This window comes from Solanum verrucosum, unplaced genomic scaffold (assembly GCF_900185275.1).
Source record: "Solanum verrucosum unplaced genomic scaffold, falcon-dt-bn FXZP01000049.1, whole genome shotgun sequence".
In the NCBI taxonomy this organism is placed as follows: domain Eukaryota; kingdom Viridiplantae; phylum Streptophyta; class Magnoliopsida; order Solanales; family Solanaceae; genus Solanum; species Solanum verrucosum.
In genome coordinates, this window is record NW_026020221.1 from 186,920 (window position 1) to 214,066 (window position 27,147).

The 27,147-nt window shown below is 36.5% G+C and overlaps 2 protein-coding genes across 2 annotated transcripts in view; one reads left to right on the top strand and one right to left on the bottom strand.

The window, feature by feature from the left end:
- LOC125831588 (pentatricopeptide repeat-containing protein At5g01110-like) overlaps positions 1-27,147 on the bottom strand; it is an 809,602-nt gene that overhangs the window by 186,563 nt on the left and 595,892 nt on the right. The window lies entirely within an intron of this gene.
- LOC125830951 (sterol 3-beta-glucosyltransferase UGT80A2-like) lies at positions 12,853-27,117 on the top strand. Its single transcript, XM_049510141.1, has 14 exons — positions 12,853-12,994; positions 14,088-14,266; positions 15,152-15,394; positions 15,941-16,052; positions 17,552-17,722; positions 18,574-18,637; positions 18,774-18,831; positions 18,973-19,150; positions 24,522-24,652; positions 25,194-25,296; positions 25,405-25,481; positions 26,518-26,565; positions 26,644-26,793; positions 26,901-27,117. Exons 1-14 carry the CDS (start codon positions 12,853-12,855, stop codon positions 27,072-27,074), a joined length of 1,830 nt encoding a protein of 609 aa, XP_049366098.1. The 3' UTR covers positions 27,075-27,117.

The window sequence follows — 27,147 nt, forward strand, 5'->3', positions numbered from 1 at the left end:
TCAGAGTATTTTCAACTCGTAAAATTCATTTTATGTAGTCCTTGCCGGTGCATCTCGATTTGTGCTTTGCATTAATGGACTAGGTCACGCGTTCGCAAAGGCTGGTCAAGGTTGACCCACCTTGATTGCTGACTAGGTCATGTATTCGCGGAGAAGAAGCATGTTATTCTCGGCATTCACAGACAAGGTCCCACGTTCGCCAACTAGGTCCCGCGTTCGTGGAGAAGCACAACATGCTTCAAAATGTATATATATAAGGAAAAAAAAACTAAAAGTGGGAAGCTCCAAAATGTAAAGTTGAAATACCATTTTACCCCTATACTAATTTTTTTTTTATAAATCATATATTATTAGTTATTATATATTAAATATTATGGGATGCTAGAAATCTACTTTTTTTTTAATGAAATATTAGGGGTGGCAATTTCAGCCCATATTAATGAAATGAGTCCATTTTGCCCATATTTAATGACTTGGATCACTCATAATTTAATTGGTTAAATATGGGTTTCAAGCTATTTTAAGAGTCTTTACAAATATGGTCAAAATGGGTTAAATATGGGGTATCCATATTGGCCATAATAGATCACTTAGTTTTCACTTACACTCAAAATTCTTAATTGTGCTAAAAAATAAAAAAATTAACATTAATTTTCAAACTTAATTGAAAAAATAGATATTTTTTTTGTTTTTGGAAAACAAAAAAATATTAGGGGTAGGTTGGTGGAAGGGGGGGGGGGGCTGTGGGGGTGCCGGGGGGAGGGGGTAATTTTTTATTTTATTTTGAAAAAACAATTTTTTTTTGTTTTTGAAAAACAAAAATAATTTAGGGATCGGTTGGTGGAAGGTGGGGATGGGGGGAGGGGGTAATTTTTTTTTTTGAAAAAACAATTTATTTTTTTTTGGAAAACAAAAAAAAATTAGGGGTAGGTTGGTGGAAGGTGTGTGTGGGGGGGCGGGGGGTGTCCGGGGGATGGGCTAAATTATTTTTTTTTGAAAAAACATATTTTTTTTTGCTTTTGGAAAAAATAATAATTTAGAGGTCGGTTAGTGGAAGGTGGGGGTGGGGGGGGGTTGGGGGTGGGGGGGGTTGGGGGTGCCCGGGGGAGGGGGTAATTTTTTATTTTTTTTTTAAAAACGGATTGTTTTTTTGTTTTTAGAAAACAAAAAAATTAGGGGTAGGTTGGTGGAAGGCGGGGGGTGCCCTGGGGGGTGGGGGGTTCCCAGGGGAGGGGGCAATTTTTATTTTGAAAAATAGATTTTTTTAAATGGGTTAGAACCATTTTAATTATTACGAAGGAGAGTTACAAATTAAGCCAATATCAAATTATTTCGGTTACAATTTATTCATGTTGTATGGTGAATTAATATTAAATTATTAGGACGGTGCACCTGTTAATACTTACCAACTCTATTCAAGCCAGAAAAATAAGATAGAAATGAGTACTTCCATTGAAAAGCTACCCCAGCCACCAAAATCCCCCGATGAAGTCATGGAAATTGATACAAAACATACTACAAATAATTCACCTATAACAATCTCTTTCAAAGAGGCACTTAGTACTCCAATCCCACATAATAAGCACCTGGGAAAATCAACCAAATTACCTTCCCTGAAACCATTCACGCACAAACAATATTGGGGAAACAGAGTATCCACAATACAATGAGAACACTATGGATTACACGGAATACACTGACAAAGATGGTATTCATTTATCTGAAGAGGATAAAATTAGAATATACAAGCCATGGGCATACTCAGTTATAATTAAGTTATTGAGAAAAAGAGTCACACATCATTATCTAAGAAACCGACTAATAGCTACTTGGAAAACCACAGAGGAAATTGTTCTAATCGACCTGGGCTACGATTACTATACGGTCAAATTCCTTAAGGAAGAAAACATGAACAAGGCTTTGCAAAGTGGTCCATGGTTCATAAACAGATACTACCTCTCCATTAAACGATGGCAATCGAATTTCGTGGCTTCCGAAGCAATGGAAATTTGCACCTCAATCTGGTTAAGATTACCTAGGCTACTAATGGAATACTATGACCACAAACTACTGGCCAAGATTGGGAACAGACTGGGTAAACTAGTAAAAAATGATGTGTGTACCTCGTCAACACTTAGAGGAAGATACGCAAGAATATGTATAGAGGTACCAGTGGAAAATCCAGTCGAAACCCATATATATATAGATAACTTAAAGAAGGATATTATATATGAGGAAAAGGGAATATTCTGCCTCAAATGCGGGAGAATAGGACATACGCAAATGTCGTGCGAGCTTGCGAAAAGGAAAGAACAAAATGAAGCAAAAACACAAGTTAAGGAAGCGGACAAAATCACGACGCCGAGGATGGAGGTAGATAACAGGACATCAGAGGTTCAGGAAGAGCAGTGGAAAATAGTCACCTTTAAAAAAAGTCCAGCGCAACACAGTGGAGCTAACAGACTCAACACCAAGGAGAGGAAAGCCGACAATAGTCAAAAAACCATTCGGAAGCGGGCATCCTAGTTAAATTATTTGACGCAAAGATAGGTAAGTACCTTGAATCCCAAATTTTTAAATACAAGAGTAAATTAGCATCTGCCGCCTCGGTCACTAAGCTAGAAGAAAAGAGTAGCAACAACAACATTATTCAAACACCTCTAGCAAGTAAACATAGTACTTCTATGACTGGAAATGATCATGAATGCAACAGTCACAAAGATGGAGGTGACGACGTTATGAATGACGTCATAATTAATAAATTAGCAAATTCTAATCCTAAAGACACTAAGGCGGCAAGTAAAAGTAGCGCCCTAAACTTGACCCCTACGCATAAAAAGCCTACACTAACCTCTAATTACCCCCTACCCCCCACATTTAATAAACTCAACCCTATGAACTATACCCCTAGAGAAACCCCAACCACATATAGCGAAAACGTAAATGAGAAGCCTTTCCACCCCAAATCCTACACATCAACCACATCGACAAATCAAATGATCTTCGAACACATGGATAGATCTGGAAACGTTCACTCAAACAATTGTGCTCCAACTGGATTACCCAAAATCGAGGAGGATAACAAAGATATCACTAGGGGTAAGCTATCGACTGTAGGAGCCAAAAAGGTGTTAGAAAAATACTTTAAACAGTACAGATATTCCTAGTACTACCATAAAAACTTTAAACACCTCTATATTAACTACCTCAATTAGTAATAACTCCACACCATTAAATATTGTGAATATTCTGATAGACCCCATAACTCCTGAATTACCTTTTCCTAAGTATAATGCCCAGACTTCCTTTCAACTCCCAAACGAGACGCCAATCTTCCATACGCCAAACACTCCAAATTCACTACCAAACCAGATTCCAAACTATGAACAACAACGAACAGGAAGAGTACCCCAATGCCAACCAGAACCACCCACTGAACAACACCCCAATATATGCCACCCAGTGCCCTCTCTAAATGTAGTGCCGACGTTGTGGTTGGAGCTGAGTCTACAGGGTCATGCCATTTCCTTCAATGTAGTAATCGAAGGGAGGGAAGTAGTCATAGTAGTCCAGAACCCAACCTTCCTGGCCCATGTAGTGGGGGAAGACATGAGGCTTGCAATGGAGACATACAACACAAGTGTATAGATGGCGTCTGTCTACCAGAATCCCCAGAACCCACTACACTACTAGTACCCTATGAATCCGGTCTTTCACATCTCGACTTAGTAGACACCAATACCTCAAACTATGAATCAATACCTGGCAGAAATGCCTTTCCTACCACAAATGATCCCAATTTCGAGCATGACTCCATTGTTTAACCCTCTGCACCTATATCAGCAGGGGGGCCCTCCACCAATGTTAGTACCATAGGATTGATAAAAAGCTCTACTCAAGATCCCAGTAATGTAGCATCAGCATCCCAGGTACCAACCCCTACCTCAATAACTCCATTAGCACAGATGCAATATCAGAACTCGAAAGAGATAGAAAAAGCCATAGGTTTAATGAGAGAAACAAGAACGGAAATATCAGTGCTAAAAGAGATAAAAATAATGGTGTTCAAAGAAAGATTCGAAAAGAAACTAATATTAATATGCCACCTGAATCTCTTAAAAAGCTCCTTGGATATAAGACCTCCAATAAACTCGCACCTAGGGAACTATGTGTTAGTCATGGATCATCTAATGAGAGCATCGAAAGAACAGATAGAATCCAGGAGGAACATGCCATTACTGGTGCCACCCAACTTGAACGGATCCATGAATATAATAATATGGAACTGTAGGGGTGCAAATGGGCCAGACTTTAGGAGGAACTTTTGATCACTCCTAGACTGGCAAAAGCCACCGTTAGTGGCCCTCTTAGAAACTAAAATGGAAAACCACCAAACACTCCTAGAGGACTTTCCATTTACAAGAATGATCAAGGTCCCCGCAATCGGGAACTCTAGAGGCATCGTTGTGCTTTGGGATGATGCAACCTTGGAACTGGATGAAATAGCCACCACTACTCAAGAGGTGCATGGAATAATAAAGGTAAATACTATGAATATTTTTTGGTTATTTAGTGTTGTTTATGCAAGTAATTTTAGATATATGCATAAAGTACTGTGGGAAAATATGCAAAATATAAAACATAATTTCAAGGGAGGATGGTTTATATGAGGAGATTTTAATGAACTACTACTAGATTCGTCAAAAAAATGAGGGAACCCCCTCAACCCTCCAAGAGACTTCCAAGACACCATAAATTGTTGCGAACTAATCGATACGGGGTTCAACGGTAGTCGTTTCACTTGGATGAACAAGAGATTCAAAACAAAGACATCCCTTATCTCTGAAAGACTGGATAAGATCTTAGTAACAAACGAATGGCAATTAAGTTACCCAGCGCACATGTCCAACACCTTTCCAGAACACATTCCGATCACTGCCCTTTACTTATATCACTAGAAAAACATTTCAATAATACTAAACCCAAGCCTTTCAGGTTAGAAACAATGTTGACCTCACACCCGGAGTTTACCAACATAGTGAACCTAACTTGGCTTAATAGAGAAAATCTGTTAGAGGCTATAACTTGTTTTGAAACTGAAGCCATAAAGTGGAAGAGGATTACGTTTGGAGACACTTTCTATAAAAAGAAAAGACTTCTAAAACGCCTACAAGGAATATAAACCTCCCCAAACTATCCTAGCAGTACCTTCGTAGTAAACCTAAAACAGGATCTAATAAAGGAATACAATTACCTATTAAAAAGAGAAGAGGAATACTAGAAACTAAGGTCAAGGATTAATTGGTTAAACAAGGGAGATGCAAACACAGTTTTTCATACAACAACCCTAAATCATAGAAGAAGAAATAAAATTCTAGCACTACAAAAGGAAGATGACACCTGGCTATTTGACCAACAAAACATTGTAGATTACACAACCTCCTATTTCGGGAAACTATTTTCAACAAGACATAACTCTTCTATTAGGAATTACACTACTAACGTTAGGGATACAGTACAAACTGATCTTAGCTGCATGAGCGAGAGTCCAAATGAGAGAGAGATTAGAGAGTCTGTTTATTCCTTCAAACCGTACAAGGCCCCTGGACCTGATGGGATCCACCCTTTCTATTATTAAAAATATTGGGACATATTAGGACCCTCAGTAGCAAATAATTGTACTAAAGTGTGGGAAGAAGAACGTATTGATCCAAAAATAAATACCACAAATGTATGATTGATACCGAAATGTAACAATGCTACAAGTCTAAAAAACTTCCGACCTATAAGCCTATGTAATACTACTTATAAGATAGTACCTAAAATCATAGTAAATAGAATCAAACCAATTCTAAACCAAATCATAGGCCCTTGCCAATCTAGCTTCCTAAAGAATAGACAAGCAAGTGATAATGTTATTATAGTCCAGGAAATCATAAACCATTTTGGGAAAATGAAAGGGAAACAAGGTAATATGATAATGAAAATAGACCTAGAAAAGGCCTTCGATAAGATAGAATGGTCTTTTATTAATTATACTCTGCATTATTTTAAGTTCCCCGAACGTCTAATCAATATCATTATGTCTTGTTTCACATCTAGTAGAACAACAATTTTAGTTAACGGTTCTAGAACAGAATACTTTGAACTGTCAAGAGGAATTAGACAGGGGGACTCGATGTCACTGTACATCTTTATACTATGTATGGAATTACTTTCAAGGATGATAGATAGGAAAGTAGGTCAAAAGGAATGGAAACCAGTATGGATTGCAGGAAAAGGATCGACTCTGTCCCACCTATTTTTTGCGGATGACCTTGTCTTAACTGGGAAAGTGGACCAACACATCTGTCGCTCTATTAAAGATGCACTGTCCAAATTCTGCAAATATAGTGGACAGAGCATTAATTTAAAGAAATCAAAAATCTTGTTCTCTAGGAACTGCAAAACGCACACTATGCAGGGGATAACCGATACTATGGGTATCCCTAAAAGTAAAAGCTTTGGGAAATACCTAGGATTTTACATCTTCCATAAGAGACCTACAAAACAAGACTTTAAATTTATTATAGATAATATGCAAACAAAGCTTGCAAGCTGGAAAACAAAGTGGCTAAATATAGCTGGACGAACCACCCTAACTAAATCCTCCCTAAACAACATCCCAACTTATGTAATGCAGATCCATAAAATAACAAGTAGCATCTCCAAAAGGGTGGATCAAATCCAAAGAAACTTCATTTGGGGAACCACAAATACAAAAAAGAGATTGCACCTTGTCCGGTGGGGCCAAATTACAATGGGGAAAAATATAGGAGGACTAGGACTACAGAAATGTGCAATAAGAAACGTGGCACTTCATGCTAAAATGGCGTGGAGAATCTTTAAGGAACCAACTACACTTTGGGCCCAAACTTTGCTAGACATTTACACTGGAAAAGTGGGGCTTAGAAATGTCACCGAACACAGAAAACATAGTAGCCAAATATGGAGGAATGTTAAGCTAGGATGGGACGAATGCAAAGAAAACATCACTTGGATACTAGGGAATGGCAAATTAACTAGTTTTTGGTTAGATCCTTGGATACCAAACACTCCAGCACTCAGAGCACTGATAAGTGGACCCCTACTACACAAAGAAGAAAATAGAATGGTTAGTAGCATTCTAAAGGAAGGACAATGGAAAATGGAAGAGATACCTTATCAAATACCATCCAATATCATAGATAAGATAAAATTAATCCACATTCCTAACATACCAAATCCTTTGGATAAGGCTACATGGTCCTTAGACCCAAAAGGACACTTTAGTACCTCTTATGTATATCACCATATTAAAAAGAAATACAACAAAAAAGAGGTTCACCAAAAGGACTTCACTTGGATATGAAACTAGCATGCCTAAACAAAATAAAGTTTTTTCTTTGGACGTGCAATTATGGAAGATTGCCAACAAGCAAATATCTACATTCCATAGGTGTCAACATTAGCCCACTATGCACTCTATGTGGCTTAATGGAAACTGATAAACACATACTCCTGGAATGCACCAAAGCCATGCAATTCTGGGAGAAAGTAGGACTCCTAAAACCTATCAAAGATATTTTAGATATGAGGGAACAAAATTGGCTCCAAGCTATCAAAAACATAAGGATCTCTAATTCTAGAAATAACATTACATGAGCGTTCCTATCCTTTCTACATTTGGAATATTTGGCTAACTAGAAACCACAACTACTACAACAAGAAGAGTATTGATATCCCAACAAAAATGCCAATGGATAAAGCATTGGAATATTATTACTTGGGATGTAATAAAACAGGAAAGAAAGGAGAAAACAAAGAGATCAAAAGGAAATGGATACCTCCCGAGATAGGACTAAAACTCAACATCGATGGCTCATTTGATTATGTAACAAAAAAGTGGAGGAGCAGGGGGAGTTTTAAGGGACAGTTTGGGTAATTGGGTAGCAGGCTTCGCAGCTAAGATAAATGTCAATGGCGCACTACATTCGGAGATCATGGCTTTACTATTGGGAGCTAAATTAGCCAATAAAATGCCTATCAAAACACTCTGAATAGTAACTGACTCAACGCAAATCATCGACATAATTAAAAATGGTCATGACTCTTATTCTAACATTATAACTGAATGCAGGGAATTGCTCCAGCAGTTGGGGAGCCCACGAATCAGCCATAACTTAAGGGAATTAAACCAGGTGGCCGACCTACTAGCAAAGGAAGGCGCAAAACTCACTAAGGAGCAAACTTTTGTGGAATGGACTAAGCCCCCGAATTTCATTTTGAAGAAGATAGAAGAAGATAAGAAGGGGATTCCTTTTGTTTTAAATAAACTAACAAGTTCTATGTCGGATAAATGTACTACTACTAATATAGATATAGTTGTAGGTTGCAGTACTACTTTTGGCCACCTGGCTTGTATGGATGCATAACTAATATATATAATATTTCTCTTTTCAACCAAAAAAAATAATATTAAATTGTTATAAGTAATTATTATCAAGATCCAAGATAAAAAACTCCTAATTATGTTGTTCAATGAATTAAAGGTGAAGACCAAAGGTTACATAATTAAGTAGGAAACTAATGGGCCTCTTTTATTTTTTTCCTTTCATCTCCCCTCATCTAAGATTTTCCTAGTTAAAGTCACCTAGAAAGGGAAATGAACTTACAAATCTCATATATGATCTTCTTACTAAAGTATGTAAATGACAATTCTCTCTTATAAATTAAGATTCATTTTCTCATCTTTGATATATCATTTCTTTCTTCTTTTTTGATTTTTTTTTCGGGTCATAGTCATAGACCGCAGAATAAAAGTTATCATCAATCTTTGCAGAAATGTTAAGGGCAATAACATTATTGTTGTATTTGGATCGAAGACATTGTAATTGATTGATTGATTAATTGTAAAGAATGTTTGGAAGGAAATAATACTTTTTATCGTGTTGCATGAATTACAACAAAATAATGAATTATTTGTACTATTTTATGTAAGCACACCATTTGTAAGTGATTTTTGTATTAGTTTTAAATGTTCTTTTATAATGTATTCTTTTCTTTTCTTATTCCTTTTAGTTAAATATGTTCTCTGCTTATATAAAGAAATTTGTGCCTAGATTACAATTAAATAGATATTACTTATTTAGACTTTATATAAGTATTGGCGTGGAACTTGTACAATATTATATTTCTTATTTTCAAATGAAATTAAAAATTATCTCAATGAAAGATTAGATATTTTATTATATGCCAAATTATTTGTGTTTTACATGGATAATATGAAATATATGACAGATAGGTTGAATGACTACATGCATTTATAATTAGTTTATTATCTCATGAATTAGTATATTGCCTCTTTAATTAATAATAAAGAGATCTAAAAGTATAAAGTTCATTATCAATGGTCCATATAAAATTAGATAACTATTTTAGTTTTCAAACAAACACTCTTACTCTAACAATTATTTGTGTAACACTAACTGGTGAAAATTCTTCCTATATCCACTATCATTTATATTTTTTAGTGCAACATAAATCCTATAAATACTTAACGTGTACACTTGGCTACATGCGTGGCACACATAATAAGATGTCTAAGACTTATGCGGAGCACGATTGTCATATACTATAAGTTTATAGTAATGGGTACACTTGGCTACACGCGCGACGCGCGTACCAAGAAACTAGTAAAAGATCATAATCATCTATATAATCAAATATATACGGATCATTTTGATAGGAAAGAAAGGAGAGGAAAAATCATGAATTTTGTGGATTAATGTTGGAGGAGAGAATTTTGTTATCATTTTCTTTTCTTAGAGAAATCTATCTATCTATCTATATATATAATTTTTTGAATTTTTTTCGCTAACTAATTCTTATTTGTTTCTCTACATTTCAGATTTAAATTTGCAGTTGTGTATTCTTCACTTCTCAATCACAACATCAGGTACTCATTTGCTGACAATTATTATTTTACAAAAATATAATATAATATGTAGAAAAATGTAACATATGTCGAAGATTAAGATTTATGAAAAGTATAAAAGATATAAACTTTAGATACATACATGATTATTAGTTCTTTGAACTTTTTTTCGTTTTTTGGGGGATATTTATACATGGTGATAGATTTTGTTATATTTTATACACTATGATTATGTAGAAAAATGTTACATATGTCTAAGATTAAGATTTACGAAAAGTATAAAAGATAAAAACTTTAGATACATACATGATTATTAGTTCTTTGAACTTTTTTTTTGGGGATATTTACACATGGTGATAGATATTGTTATATTTTATACATTATGATTATATTTAAAAGGTTTACTAAAAGTATTTTGTTTCACGTGTATTATAATTTATAATCTTAAACTAAACAAAGGATGCATGTAGTATGTACAACTATGATATATATATATATATATATATATATATATATATATATATAATAGGAAAAAGGATAAATATACCCCCAAACTATCGTAAATGGTATGCATATACCCTCTATCATACTTTTGGAACATTGGTGTTCTTGTCATCCAAAAACTAGAGCATATATACCTTTTATACTAACGGACATACACGTGTCATAATCTTATCCACCCACCTGATATTTATTAAATATCGGATCGACGTATAAGATTGCGCCACGTGTCCCTATTTAATCTTCCGTTAGAGTGGAGGGCATATATATATATATGTGTGTGTGTGTGTGTGTGTTTTCAGCGTTTCTTAGCCATTCTCAAATACAAAATTTTAGTTTTTCAAGTAGGTGGAGGGCTTATGTGGAGTGTCTCTTATCGATCATGCCTCCGTTGAGTTGGATCTAGTTTCATGTCTTGTTTCTAGAGAAGTATGTGCTCCGCACTTTGAGAGATGGAAGAAAAGATGAATTCCTGGTCCTTGAACAATATACTATGTCAATTGCAGCCTATAAGTTCAAATTTCATGCTTTGTCTCGATATGCTACTCAGTTTGTGAGCACCGAAGTGGTGAGGATTCACCTTTATGTGAAGGGATTAAACACTGACTTGTAGGTTATATCTGTGCACATGACTTCAGTTAGGAGGAGCTTCAATGACGTAACAAACTATTTAATTTTTTTTTTGAAGGAGTTCGACAAATATATTATAATAAGAGGTGAAAAGTGGAGTAATTGAATGTAAATTTTTTTGAGATATTAAAAACAAGATCAATAATTAAATGAAGGAAAAATGGAAAATTGGGTTTAAGTCATCTGCGGCCCTTTAAAGTTGTTCGCATATTTCACTTGGACGCCTTATCTTAGACTTGTTCCAATTGAACACTTTTATTAGTAAAAAAAATACCTATCGAACGTTTTTGTGACAATCAACTAAAATAGAGATTGCATGCGATATACTCGCTACTGACGTGATATAATAACTAATAAAAAAAAGACATGTGGCACGGCCCCATAATAACAACTAAAAATAAATTAGAAAATAAAATAAAAACATGTTATCAACCAAAAAAAACCTTTCTTCCCCTTTTTCTTCTTTGCCAAAACACCCCACCCACCCGCAACGTCCATCCTTCCCTATTTTCTTTTTTGCCTGAACACATGCACAACAACTGACGGCTAAAATCACACACACTTCGATAATCATCCTCACTCCACCTTTTTTCCTTTCCATGCTTAGTTGTATAAGGTTATTTTTCCACCCACACACCTACCCTCTCTCTTTTATTCTGATTCAACATTGTAGTTGCTATTTCTCCCTATCTCACTCTCTTTTTCAAATATCAATTCAAATTTATTGATATTTTTTTCTTCTATGTTGTGAGTTCTTTAAGATTTGAATTCTTTAATGATTTCAAAGAAAATAATTTCAGATTCATATTAGTTTTGTCGAAAAAATGGAGTTCCATCGAAATTATTTTTGACTCAATTTGATTTTTATTTTTGATGAAATTCTATCTACAACTTAAATGAAAATCTTTATTAGTAAACTCTTTTACTTTTTTATTTTTTGACTGGTTATTTATTTAATGAATGTTTTTCCAATGAAGATAACAACGATGATGATATTGATAATAGAGGAATGGTGTTAGAAAGAAATACGAATGAAGGATTATATAGGAAAGGGGGTGTGTCGAGGGATGGCGGCGAAGGAACTTGGCCGATGAGGATTCTAGGTAATTTTGAATTGAAAAGTTCAATTGGAAAAGACAATTGGGATTTTTTTTTTAAAAAAAATTATGTTCAGATTATGATTTTTCTTATGTTGATATGTCCATTATTTATTGATCCGCAAAAAGATTTTTTGCCTTCATGCGTGTTTTTAATATTGTATCACACTTATTATGCCATGTCATCAAAAAGTATTTAATTGGTACATGTTTTGAACGATAACTATGTTGAATAAGAACAATCCCTAGTTAAGATATTTAAGTGAATTATGCGAATAATTTTAAGGGATCAATGATGATTTAAGCTAAAAAATAATGTATAATTTTATGCGGAATAAAAGATTAGCGGGAAAGAAAAGAATTCGAAGGAAGGGTAAAGAAATAAGTAGTCGCTTCTTATAAACACACAGTACGTGGCCTCACGTTTTGAACAACGTGTCTGCCCCAAACCGTCCCCTCTTTCTGTGTATTGTTTTGTGCATGTATTTCCCCGCCCCTTTTTCCTCTTCCAATTCTTCCTTTCTTGCGTCTTCCTCCACCTACTATTTTCTATATTCCCCTACCTTAACTTGTTCTGGTTATCTGCTTTTTTTTTAAGATTCTGTTTCCCTGTTAAAGTGGAGAAAGAAAAGGAGACCCCTGTTGATTTTCCTTTCTTTTGGGTTGTCAATGGAGGATTCGTTGGAAAAGAATAATGGGTTGAGGGATTCGGGTGAGGTTCCGGTTGATATTGAAATTGAAATACAGGGTGAAACTAATGGGAATCAAACGAACAAGGAGAGTATTGATGCTAATTGTATCAATGTGGAAGGTATCGTTTTCTTCGCTGCCATATATTGTTTATTTTTCTTCGATTTCTGCTTTATGAATTCTTAACAAGTCTTATCTGATTCATGTTTTCCTGAGAAAAGGATTGTTCTTACGTTGCTATTTGCGGCTTCGCATTTTCCCTTTTTAAAAATAAATAAATAAATAAATTGGAGGAGGGGAAGGGGAATGGGAATTAGAAGGTGGGATATTGAACTTTACCGATAAACTGAAAGTTCAGGTAGCCAACCAAATAACTGAGGTACGAAGATCTCTCTTCCGCTTGATTAGTTATATGTCATTTCCTTTTTCTTACCAAAAAATATGCCTCATTTTATGCATTAGCGCTTCAGGTGAATGTTGTCCGGGGTAAAAGATTGTGAGAAAATGTTTCAAGTTGCACTTAACTTTTTTGCTCTTTAAACAGGGAGGCTAGGGCTCTTAATTTCATATTTACTTGTGAACACATTAGACTTTGGTAGTCTAGGATGGCAGAGGGAGCAGCTGGAAAACTTATCTAAGGGGGTCTAACTTTTTTTTTTTTTTAAACGTACTCTTTAAGTTCTGTTTGTTTCTCTTTTGTTCATTACAAACCTTAGAGATTTGCCACGAAGAAGCTGAATCTTTGTGCTTCCTAGCTAGATACTTGAGGTTCTGTAGAGGGTTGGGCTGTGATTGCTTTGTAGTGTTACAATAGACATCACACTTGTATGCATAATTCTTTGACACACTGAGAACTTCCTTCTTTGCATCATCACCTTCTGCCCTTGCTAGGAACTTTGTTGAATCAACTTTCCGTTATAATACTATCTAGTATTGGTTATTGGATTTTTCTGATGGCTGATAAGTTTGGGAGACGGAGCTTATATCTCCTTCGGGCAATTAATTTGATGTCTAATGTACTGTTTGTAGTTCTAAGTTCTAATCGTATACTGTGGGGGCAAGTCTGCTTCTAATTACTTACTTTTTAGGGACTTATGCAATTGTTAATTTATCACTTCCAAATTCAATTATTTTATATCATAGTTTATTATTTGATGATTATTCTTAAGATAATTGTCACTCATTTTGTGTCAATATTAATATTTTACTATCAGGATCTGTTAGCGGGAATGAGACTGGGCATAGTGCTACAAATGTGGAAAAGCCTGTGGAGAAATTGGAACCCGGCACCAGTCAGCCAGTTAAAGCTGGAAGACAAATACAAAACCAGAACCGAGCTCTACGTCTGCTAGCAGCAAAGCTTTTTGATGATAGAGTTCCTTTAAGAAAAAAGGCAGGTGTAAATGACAAACTTGTTTACATGTTCTCTGTTGTATCTGTTTCTGATTTGCCTAGAGATCTGGTGGAGAAGCCTCACATTGTTGAGATCTTCTTGATATTTATTCGGTACATCTTGTTGTTGGATGCTACTTGTTTTCCTTTCATCTATTACTAAAGCCTTCTTCATTCTTTCCGTCCGAAGAAGCAGAAACCTGTGAAACCACAAGACTGAGACGAATGAAGCATTTTAAAATAGGCATATTTAGTATCTTGTGTAAGAATATGACATTAAATTGCTAGAGTTTATACCTTTCTGGAGAAACTAAAGAACTTGCTGCTAAACACTAATTATTGGCACTTTGGGTTCATAGAAGATGTACAAATCGGATCATTGCACTGAAACAGCAAGATCCATATCTGTATTAGCTTGTATGGATGTTTGTTTAAGTGTATGTAGTGTTATTTTTTATTTTAGGTATTAATTATTCAAGCTCCAAAATTTTTTGCTCCTGGTTTGGGGGTGCCAATTTCCAGTTTTTCAGACTTTCCCATGATACAGACCATATGTAATCATTCCTTATAGTAACCTAAATTTAATTTGGACGTATTTAAATGTAGTGAAATTTAAAGGTCTCTTTCTACCTGATCTGCTCATCTGTTCATAGGGCCTTCACCGTTGTCTTTCATTTAAAGGGGCAAAAGGACTATAAATGAATTTACTTGGTTTCTGTTCATTTACCATCACTAATGTGAGGTTCAGTTGGCTTTATCATGTTACAGTAGTAATGCGCTAACAATGGATGATCCTTGTTAGCAGACAACCATCATCTTTCAGAAATTGTTTTTTATGAAACTTGTACCTGTTTTTGTAATTTGTGACAAAACCTAAAATTTGCAGCTCAAATTGTTCAATAGGCTTGCAACTGTTCAAGATGATGGTACTGTGCAATTTGAAGTTCCGGGAGATATTAAACCCGAAAAACTTGATTTTGGCACCGGAGTTGTTTACAATGGAGCTTCAGGTGAAGCAATAAATGATGTAGCTGATATTCCAGTAGTACCTCCACTGCAAATTGTTATGCTCATTGTTGGGACGAGGGGAGATGTGCAACCCTTTGTTGCCATTGGGAAAAAGCTTCAGGTTTACTTGCCCTTCCTACTCAACAAATACAACCATCTATAACTTACTAATTTACTACATTTATTATTTAACATATGCACTTGCTTTTCCTATTAGTTAGAGATAACTCATATACATCTTTACGATCCATGAATTTCTGGATGATACATGTTACCCTCCTTTAACAATGTAAGTATGCAATAATGATATCAATGTTTGTTTAAGAAAATAGCATCCGTAGCATTTCCTGGATGGAGTCTTTGATAATTTATAATTGTTCCAGCATTTCCTGGGACAAAGTCCTTCAGGTCGCCGGTTCGAGCCCCAGCAGGGCCACTGGAGGCATTACAAACCGGCCGTGTCTCCAGGGCCCCGTGGAACTAACCGTGGTGGACCCGCCTTGAAACAGCGGGACCCGGTGGGTATAGCTAGTCGGGTTCGCAAAGCGACGCCCGGAAACCACGGTAAAAAAAAAAAAAAAAAAAAAAAAAAAAAAAAAGTTCCAGCTAATTTTGAAGTCGAGTAATAGGCATATTATAGCTTGGAAGTGGAATTTATCTTTTGCAGGAAAATGGTCATAGGGTGAGACTAGCAACTCATGCCAATTTTAAAGAGTTTGTATTGGGTGCTGGATTGGAATTTTATCCTCTAGGTGGAGATCCAAAAGTTCTTGCTGCATGTGAGTAATCACTGGAAACCTTATCCACTGCCTTTTTTATTATGTCATATTTCTCATATTCAGGTTTTAGTCAAGCATACATATCACCACTAAAAATAGTTTGCAGCTTCTATTTCTAGTGCTCTAAAATGGTTTATAGTTGAGTCGAGGGGCTCATGATATATACCGATAATTTTTTCTTGCATCAGTTTTTGTAATCTTCATGGCATGCTGTGGTGAGTCAAAATTCTAAGAAAGAGGACACTGTTTTCTTCACTTGATTGGTAGTATGAGGGGGGAGGGGTTGCTCAGCCTCACAGTTGAAAATTTCAGGAGGAAGATGGATGGTGCTACAGGTGTAAATGTTGGTGAAGGTAAGATGTGTGGATCACTCACTGTTATAATGCTGGGTGGACGTGCTAAATCAGTTTGGAAACAATGGGCAATCTGAACTACAGTAAATGATGTGATGTGATGTGATGTTGGACCCCCGCCATGTAGAGCACGTGACGTTAGCTTGTTTGGATTTTATGTGTGTACTTGAGAGAGAGAGAGAGAGAGAGAGAGAGAGAGAGAGGGGAATAGAAGAGCCTTGTCAATTGGGGTCACATGATTTCGTAAATATAAAATTTATTTCTAGCTAAATTTTGGTGCACCCATGAGGTTTCTGCTAGCATAATTGCATAAATAACATGACTGGATGTATTTGTGGAAAACTATATATTTGTGTGAGCTCTCTACTACTTTCAATACCACTTGCATCTCTAGGCTTTAATCCCACAACAAATAATTAGCACTTAATTAAAAAAGGAGTGAGTGGCTGCCAAGTACTATGCTTACAAATGTGGAATTGGGTTTTCAGTGTGAAGTAAAGCATGCTAGAGAGCTCCCTTGGAAGTTGTTTGCAACTCAAGAATAACAAGATTTTCGATAACCTGTAGTGTGTACAGCTAGTGGGTTAAGGCGAAGAGTAAAGCTTATCCAGAGCACTTTTCTTATTGCTTTTTATGTGTGTTATGGAGAAACCAAGAAGCACACTTGTTGATAGCCTTGTCAGATGGCTTTTTTTTTATCTTTGGAATGTGGTTTCCTGTTCATGTGAGGTACATTTTGGTAAAATATACAAGTGATTGTACATGTATAAGCTTTGAAATTGGATCCTCATTAATTGGGAAAATTGATGCAGAAAAGAAGAAACAATTTGATGCGCCAAGCTTCTGTCGCAGTAGTTGCAGATATATGCCATTCGTCTTTCCTCAGCCTTAACTCGCCTTTCTGCCTGTATATTGTATTGAAAGAGAGAAATTCCTTTCTCAATTTCACTTGATATGTTTGGTGCTTAAAACAGAAGTATTATGGTTGGACTGTTTGTACTTTACAACTTTGCTATATATTGATGGTCGAAAATTGTTGATGCACTCCTCTCTCTCTCTCTTTGTTACTTTTTGTTAAGAATTGCTCCCTATCAAATTTAGTAAATACAATCAGCAAACTTGATCACTGCATATATGTTCTTGCAGACATGGTAAAGAATAAAGGGTTTTTGCCATCTGGACCTTCTGAAATACTTATTCAACGTAATCAAATAAAAGATATTGTATTCTCCTTACTACCTGCATGCGTAGATCCGGATCCAGAGTCAAATGTTCCATTCAAAGTAAATGCCATTATTGCCAATCCTCCTGCATATGGTAAGACTATCAGTTTGATGAATTACAATATGAACTATTCATGCTTTGATAAGATTGCTTGGGTTGTAAGTTTTACCTTCACATTGTTGCTAACAAACATCGTCATTCCTTATCTTTGTCTATGTCAAAAAGGATTGGTTCTTTGACTTTTGAACAACTAATTTGTCAAAAAGTATACTCCATCTATTTATACAGTGGGTTTTTGTAAAAGTAAGCACAAACACAGAAAACAGTAGATGAGATTCCAAGTTTCAGATAAACTGATTCCTCTTCTTCCCAGGTAATGGATCCAGCAGTTGTTTGATTTTATCTAAATTTTACTTATCCATTCCATGCCAGTGGTTGGTTTGTGACAAATACTAGCCTAACCTTATTGCCAACTGATGTGTCTTTCCATATTCTTAGAATGTCAGTTTGCACTAGTCATATAGGAAGTGATGGATTTTTTGTCGAAGTTTCTGTTTGGATAGCATTGCTCATACTTAAAGCCAGTCAGTTCATTACTGCATGGAAAAATCAGCAACTTAATATTTATACCTTTTGACCTTGCTGATGTTTTATTTTAATGAGACATCAGTTTTCACAAAGTAAATACTTTTGACATTTGATCTGTATAACTTGGTTGTTACGCCGTTGACTCTTGTCACAGGTGCTTCCTGTCAGTATTGCTGGCATCTGGAAGAAGTTCTTCTTATTTAAATCATCTTGTTTTATTTAATTGGAAAAAAGATTTTCATTCAAGAGTACAGTAATATCTGCCGAATTTTATCATGATTGATGATATGTTGGATCAAGTAACATTTCCCACGTATTTGTGTGATTCAACTTATCTGTTGGTTTGACTTGTTTAGGACATACACATGTAGCAGAGGCCCTCCAAGTACCATTGCATTTATTTTTCACAATGCCATGGACGTAAGTGGTCTCCTTAAAAAATAGAATTTTTCCTCAGGTTTCTTTTGCAATTCTCGTTCTTTCTATCTGGGTAGGATTATGGAGTTTCTTGTAACATGCGACCTTTCTAAAATTCCCTATTGTCATTCCTTGGCAGGCCTACTAGTGAGTTTCCACATCCTCTCTCTCGTGTCAAGCAGTCAGTTGCTAATAGAGTGAGTTTTTGATGACATTTATTTTCTCTAACATTTCAAAGATACCAGTTTCAGAAAAAAGAAAGAAATTCTTTAGCATTTCGACTTACATTTGATTCTTTTTTGTATCATTTGTATTTAATTTCTGAATGCCTTGTGCAGCTATCATATCAAGTTGTTGATGGACTGATCTGGCTTGGGATTCGGGATGTGGTAAATGACTTTAGGAAGAAAAAGTTGATGTTAAGGCGATTAACTTATTTGAGTAACTCCAACAGTTACCATTCAGATGTGCCTTTTGGGTATATATGGAGTCCACACTTAGTTCCTAAACCCAAAGGTCTCTTTCCAAATAACTTGTTATAGACTTTACCTTGTGAGTTGCATGGTCTTGATGCATAGTGAATTTTTGATGGCTCATTTACATAGTTTAATTGTCCTTGATAATAAATTGTAGATGTCTTTGCCAACTTGTTTGCCTTTTTAAGTACTTCACATTTATTTGGTCATGAGGAGAACACCCATTGCTTCACAAGTTGAAAGTTGAAATTTAATTGAATGGCAGATCTGTCCTCATTTGCTTTAATGTCCCTAGATGGTTAGTTTGGACCTAACAATTTTTAGGTTTGGATTGCATTCAGAAATAGCTTTTGTATTCACTTGGAAGCTGTTTATTGGGATGACTATGTAATAAACTGTTCCGGGTTTGAACAAGCTTTTGTATCTCTTTTCTTCCCAGGACATTGAAATGGTGGAGGTTTGGCTAGACACAACATTAAATAAGATTTAGACCATACGGAGTCGCTTTTGTTAGGGAGCGCTTTATCCCCCAATGTGGGACTTCCCGGATTTAGTTGGGCTCCAATGTGGGTACAGGACACCGGGTGGAAAACCAAAAAAATAATAATTTTTGACCAAAATAATAAAATGGTTTCGAAGTCGAAAGGAGATGTTACCTCCCAAAAGTAGAAACAAGGGACTCTTTAGTGGGTAATAGAAGGCTCACATATAACTCCAGATACCCCAGTTTTGTCCTAATTAAGTTATATTCAATTTTACGTTCTGTGTAATTTGTTGGGACATTTAATCTAGTCCCTTATACATTCATTGGTTAGGTTCATTTTGATGTTTGTAGGATTGCTCTCCTGTTTCTCAATAAGAGGAATGTAATTCTTCTCTTTTCTGTAGATAACCAGTAGGTCTGCTTCTATGGATAAATGAGATCTGTTGCTTCATTAGTTTAGTTTATCATCTTGGTAAGGTATTCTCAGTGTTGGGAACTACACAAGTATTCTCACATATAGTATACTTGTGAGGAAGTACAGGACTGTTTTAATGTGATTATGAGCCGTTGTTAATAGTCCATAGATGAATGTTGTTTCTTAGTTCATGTATATAGAACAGAACTTGCCGCCATATTTGATTGTTGAGATAGGAGTTGAAGTTGTGTGGGAGTTCACTGGTGACTATTCGTACTGTTTTACTATCTGAGAAGCATGGTTGAGGAAGTTTTGGGGGCTTCATCAAGAATTAGTTTACAAGGGAGTACAGGCAGAATAATGCACACTATGCTTTTTAGCTAGAACCTGCCAGTGGTTTGGGCTTGGGACTTCCATGTTGGAGGTCTCAAGTTCGAAACCCTGTGCCAGTGAAAGCAAGGAGTTTGCCTTCTGGGTCGAGCTCGTCGCACCGGGCTTGCCTAGTGCGGGTTACCTCTCCTGTGTGGTTTGTGAGCTATTGCATAGGAGCGCGCGGCTGAGGGTTTTCCTTGTCATCAAAAAAAAGAAAAAAAAAAAAAACCTTACCTCTTCTTTGAAGTAGTATTTCATGGTTAAGAAGGACCGGTGAAGAAACCCTTGATAGTATTGTTCTCTTCTGTACTAGTAAGAGAGCACTCTCTTCTTGTGTTGGGACTACCTTCTGTACTAGTAAGAGAACACTCTCTTCTTGTGTTGGGACTACCTTACTTTTCCTTTTCCCTTCCTAGCTCTACCTGCCTCTATTCCCCCCCCCCTCTGAAGTAACTTGGTTCGAATGGGTGGAAAAGTCTAAGGTTTACATGAGAAGGATGATTTTAAGCAAGGGAGCTCTGTTATGGCTTGACAGAAGGCTTCGTGAGGCATCAAAAATAAGGGGGAAAGTCTTAAAACTTGGAAATGCAGAGATATTTCCACCTTTCTATACTTTGCTCTGAAGTTCAATAAATATGGTAGATTCATCTCAATATTTGCAGTAAATGGATTGACCAGATCTGTGATCATTTTTCCTGAAAACAGCTTTAATGAGTGGTCGAGGAGGCTCAACACAAGAACTGAAGTCTTCATTTACAAGGAAGCAGTTACACAGATTTACATTAAATGCTGAAGCGATCACTGCAGTTGAATACACTGTAGGGGAAGGGAGCTATAAAGAAGCTTTACACAGAAACAGATGATCACGAAAGGAACATGAGACAGTGGGGGGAACTTCCTCCACTCCATGGGTGGAAATGAGCTGCTCAGCAGGTGTCTGGTGGGCAGTTTCCCTGATTGCGACGAGATCCTCACTCGTAACGACATAAGGAGATGGGATCAACAAGCATGGAAAGGGGTACACAATCTCCAGGTGTTCGACTTGAATGGAATTCAATTTCTTTTTGAATTTCCGTCGCGAGAGATTGCTGAACACATCATGATAGGAGAGTGGAAGAGACAGGGCATAGGATTGAAGCTTGAATGGTGGTTACCAACTTCACGACAGGGTGTTCTCTTTACCCATCTGGGTAGAAGTGCTGGCGAGATATAGAAGGGTTAAGGATGACGAGCCACGGGGTCCAAGGTGAAAGTGACAAGGAGGAGAGAAGATGACAACCTAGGTTGTAGTATGAAAGGAAAGGAAACAAAGCACATAAGAGGAAATAAAGCTGCCGGAAATATCTTTTGGATATTGAGGGTCCCAATGAGGAAGACATGTGGGATAAAAGCAGGAGTAGGACACGTGGCAGCTGGACCACAGGGTTGGGGTCAAAGGGGACACCTAGAAACAATGGGCTAAAAATCCTTCTATATAAGGACCCATACTATCCTTCAGAAATAGAAGGGCAATGCATTGGGTTTGTTATTAAGCCTACCTTGCCCAAAGCTCAAAGAAATTAAGAACAACTGAGCCCTTCACAAATTTTAATTGTTAGCCATCATGTTCATGAGGAAGAAACACAAGGAAAGGAGAATAAAATTTTGCATGGAGGACCAATCGCTACAAGGAGAGAAAACCATGGTAGGAAGCAGTACTATGGAAGCCTTAGCCTGGGAAGGAGAGGGGATACAAGGTGATGATCCATATCAGATAATGAATTTCAGCGATAGAGCCAGTACAAGTGGACGAACTGATCAGTGAGTAGGAAGCAAAGGAGAAAGACACGTTATGGATACACCCCCATGTCATCAAATTAGGCAAGAAATTTGGGGCAGATTTTGAGGGGTGCAACAAGATAGCGTGTGGATTATTGTTCAGGATTGATAAGAGGAGAGACCTGGAACAAAATCGAAAAAGGGAGGGGAAACAGGAGAATCTCTAAGCAGTAGTCCCAAAGGAGGTAAGGAACCCGTCTTTTTTCATGAAATTCAAGGAAGGGGAGCCAAGAGCAAGAGGGAGAATCACATCAGCGGGTATATCAAGAAAATAAAAAAATTATCATGGAATGTTAGGGGTTTAAATGGGGAGAGCAAAAGAGCTTTAGTGAGAAATTTGATGCTTCAGTGGCGAAATTTTTGTGTCGGTGGAAAAAAACTAGCAAGGAATGAGATTAATTACTATCAACAACTCTAGGAGAATTTATTTATTTTTTTGACAAAGGGAACAAGTTTGTATATAAATTTTCAGCTCTAAGGCTGGGATCCCAAGAATTGACATCATAGAGGTAGCAGGTAGCTACATACAAATTGAGTAGGCTCAGCAACCCAAAAAAGAAAACCTATCTCTAGGTCCTATTTCATCTTACAAGTATCCTAAAATGTCTACAATTGCTACAGTATCATCTATATACGCAAAACTACACCAATAGCAAAAAGTGATAATGCAGTTCATTTTAATCCTAGGTGAAGGACTACTGATACTTTCAAAACATCTTAAATTTCTCTCCTTCCAAATGGTCCACCATATCACTGGTGGGACAATTCTCCATCTGATTTGGTCTGTGCTACCACTACCCTCATTGTTCTCGCTTACTAGAGTCTGACCTTCCCTTTCAGGCATAGTCCACCTTATGCCTCTAAAACTAGTAAACAGGTTCCATAGTTGGCTAACCACTTTACTGTGTAAAAACAAATGGTTGATTGTCTCTGCCTGTTGCTCAAAAAAATAGCATCTTGGACACATTTGTATGCCCCTCTTTGTGAGGTTTTCTTGACCATATTCTCTTAAATTCCCTACTATGAAAAAATTACAAAAATCGCTACTCTCTCCTATTCTCGGATACATCACTTTGTGCGATGTATAAGTCGGATACATCACTTTACGGGATGTATCAGTTGGGTACATCACTTAACGCGATGTATCGGGATGTACGCAATGTATCTGGACGTTGAGCAAACCTATTTCACTACAAGCCAAGTGAAAGCTGCTGCTACTTTAGGAGAAATTCATATGTCTGCTTTTGGAAGGAGTGGAGGGATTGTGGTTTGTTTTCCTCCAACCTGGAGGGGGAAATGGTGGATAGTTGTGACCAAATGGTCACTAGTAGATTTGAAGAAATTAATGAAGAACTAACATGGCTAGTAGCTAAGAGAGCATGCTTAACACAGGAGGCACTGAAGAAGACGGGGCTACAACTAGTGTCCACATATTTTCTCTGCAATGAGACAGATGAAACCAATTGACATCTATTCTTGCACTGCAGAGTTACAAACCAGTTTTGGGCTTTGTGCCTGAGGCTCACAAACACCATCTCAACAATGCCAGAACACACTGCTGACCTAACCTACTAAGTTGATGGATTAGGAGAGGGGAGGAGCAAGAGCCAAAAGAAATGGTGGAGAATGATCCCACCATGCATATGGTGGTCAATGTGGAAGAAAGGGAATGGAAGATCCTTTGAGAACAAATCAAACTCCATCCAGAGTGGAAGAGAAATGTATCGTATCTTTGTATTTTTGGTGTAAAATGGAATGTATAGAGGAAGTAGAACAATTAGTTGATCTGTTAAGCTCCCAGTAATTAGCCTTGCTCTTTTCCTTCTGTTAGCAATTTATGTCTAGGTAGATGTTACCCTTTCCTGCGTCAACTTCCTTTGTAGCTTCTAAGTTGCTAAATTTGTTTCTTCAAAAATATCTGTATGTGGTTGTACTTGGAGTAAATATATGCAAAGTACTTGATTTCCAATCCTATTTTATCACCAAAGTAACCAACGTTTTAGATTTTTAAAACTGTTATTTATTCCTTTTTCGCAAAATTAATCTGGGAGAAACCAAGTTAGTGCATCTCTGAGTGTAACATTCTGCTATTCCTTCTGATAAAGATGGCATGCTTCATCACCAAGGTTACTGTATATTCTGCAAGTAAATTTCATTAGAAGATAAAGCTTCTTGCTTTCTTCATTTTCTTCTGAACATGAGTTGAATTGTCACTAAAGAGTTGTCCTTTTATCATTTTGTTGCCTTCCTTATTACCGAGGGAATTGTCAGCAGAGCATGCCTGTCTGAGTAACACTTACATTTCTATTGGGTGATTTGCAGATTGGGGCCCAAAAATTGACGTGGTGGGATTTTGTTTTCTAGACCTTGCTTCCAATTATGAACCCCCAGAATCACTCGTTAAATGGCTTGAAGATGGTGAAAAGCCTATCTATATTGGCTTTGGAAGTCTTGTAAGTCAACCGCCAATAATTTCTTTGCTGCTATGAGTCTAAACTACTCCCTCTATCCATCTTTACTTGTCCACTATACTATTTTGGGACGTCCAACAATACTTGTCCAGTTTATAAAATCAATGAATCATTTAGCATGTTGTGTCATTTTTACCCTTGCTATTAAATACTATTATTTTTCAATGTTTAGATGACTTATATTTAACAAGAATGATTTGGTAAAATTACCCCTATCATTTACTGGTTCTTAATCCATGTGCCAAGTCAATAGTGGACAACTATTGTCAGGCAAAGGGAGAGGGAGTACATGAGATTCAAGATCAACTGAAATATTATACTAATTTATGTTGGTTTTTAAGTATCGAGCTTACCTTTTTAAGTCTTGTAAGTATTACAATAACCGCCAGTGATTTATATCTTGATATTCATGAGTACCCATATCGGATTCAGAGTCAGCTGAAATGTTATGCTAATTTATGTGGACTTTTGAAGTATTATGCTTAACTTTTAGTGTCAAATTTCTCAAGATTGTTTTTCACAGCCTGTTCAAGAACCTGAAAAAATGACTGAGATAATTGTTCAAGCTCTAGAAATTACTGGACAAAGAGGTATTATTAACAAAGGCTGGGGTGGCCTTGGGACCTGTAAGTACTCAAATTTTTTATTTGTCACATCATGCGTACAACTAACTGCGGTTCACAAGGTTTATGATTGATTGTATTAGCTGATAAGACTAAATCATCTTCTCCCAGTGAAGGAACCCAAGGATTTTGTGTACCTGTTGGATAATTGCCCTCATGATTGGCTATTCCTGCAATGTGCTGCTGTGGTACAACCTCTTTACCTCATTTAATTGGTCTGTCTTCATCTAAATTTGCATATGCTTTTTCATTCCCCATCTTTTCATCTTACACTGTTTAAGGACTGAATTGGATTGATGATTAGTGATGTGGTTATGAAATAAATTTGTAAGTTGATGAATTGTGATTCTGCCCATGCTTTGTGTCTTTGTATCACATCTACCACAAATATACTTTAATTAAAACTCCCTGGGTGAACCACTAGTTTATTGATCCAGTTCAATTCTTGGATTAGTTCCTAATTGCCGTCTACCCGATTATTAAAAGCTTATCCTTCTTTTCCCATGGCTACAGAAGGTCATTCTGCTTAGTATTTTGGGTTATGGAATCTTAATCTACACTTGACGGGAAAATTTAATACGAGTTTGAATGTTACTCCCTCTGTCTCTAATTACTTGTCCACTTTTGAATTAGCACACCTATTAAGAAAAAAATTATTGACATAGTTAGTTTACCATTTTACCCCTATTAATTATGAAGTGGATGTATTAAAAACTTAAGATTTTCAAAAAGTTCTACCTTTTTCAAAGTAATTAATTGAGGGTATGACAGGTAATTTTTTTTTGTCCTTTCTTGATTTGTCAAAATGGACAAGTAATTAGGGACAACTAAAAAAGGAAAAGTGGACAAGTAATTAAGGACAGAGGGAGTATTGAACAACATCATGGATACTTTTTTTTTTAATATAACATTTCTTTTGAGCCGAGGGTCTATTGGAACCTCTCTATTCTATCCCACAAAGGTAGAGGTAAGGTCTGTGTACATCCTACCCTCCACAGACCCTACTTGTGGAATTACATTGGGTATGTTGTTGTTGTTGTATATAGTGCATGATCTGTATTGGGACAAATTATTTATATCATGTGCAAGCCATATGTGCATAAACTTTAACCTCACCTCAACTTGATAAAGTAGTAGGTCAATAACATATTTTATAAATTTGTTCAGCCTTTTGATTATTAAACAGCCGATGATATGTGGAGATATTGTTGTTCATTCTTCCAGGTACATCATGGAGGTGCTGGAACAACTGCTGCTGGACTAAAAGCCGCAGTAATATTTGATTTTGAACATCATGATATTCCTGTATATTGTCTTATTCTGATTGATAACATTTTGGATGATTTTCAGTGCCCAACAACCGTGGTACCTTTCTTTGGGGATCAACAATTTTGGGGTGAACGTGTGCATGCCAGGGGAGTAGGTCCTGCTCCCATCCCTGTGGACGAGTTCTCCCTTGAAAAGCTGGTCGCTGCCATCCGGTTCATGCTAGATCCAAAGGTAGTTAGTTTCTTCCTAGTGTTTTATTTATTGTGATTCTGGAGGGATGTCCATTATTATGATACATGCTGTTGCTTGATAAGTGATATACTTTTGTGGTGGTACAGGTAAAAGAATGTGCTGTAGAACTAGCAAAAGCCATGGAACATGAGGATGGAGTGACTGGAGCTGTGAAAGCATTCTATAAACATTTCCCTCTAGAATCACTTGAGCCTAAGCCTGAGGTCTCGCCTCGTTCTCCCCATTTCTTTTCCCTAAGACGCTGTCTCGGACACTCCTAATCTTTCTTATTCAAATTCTGCTTCTGTATGATTCATGTTGTAGTAGAAATAGAAAAGTTTGCTGGATGTGTAA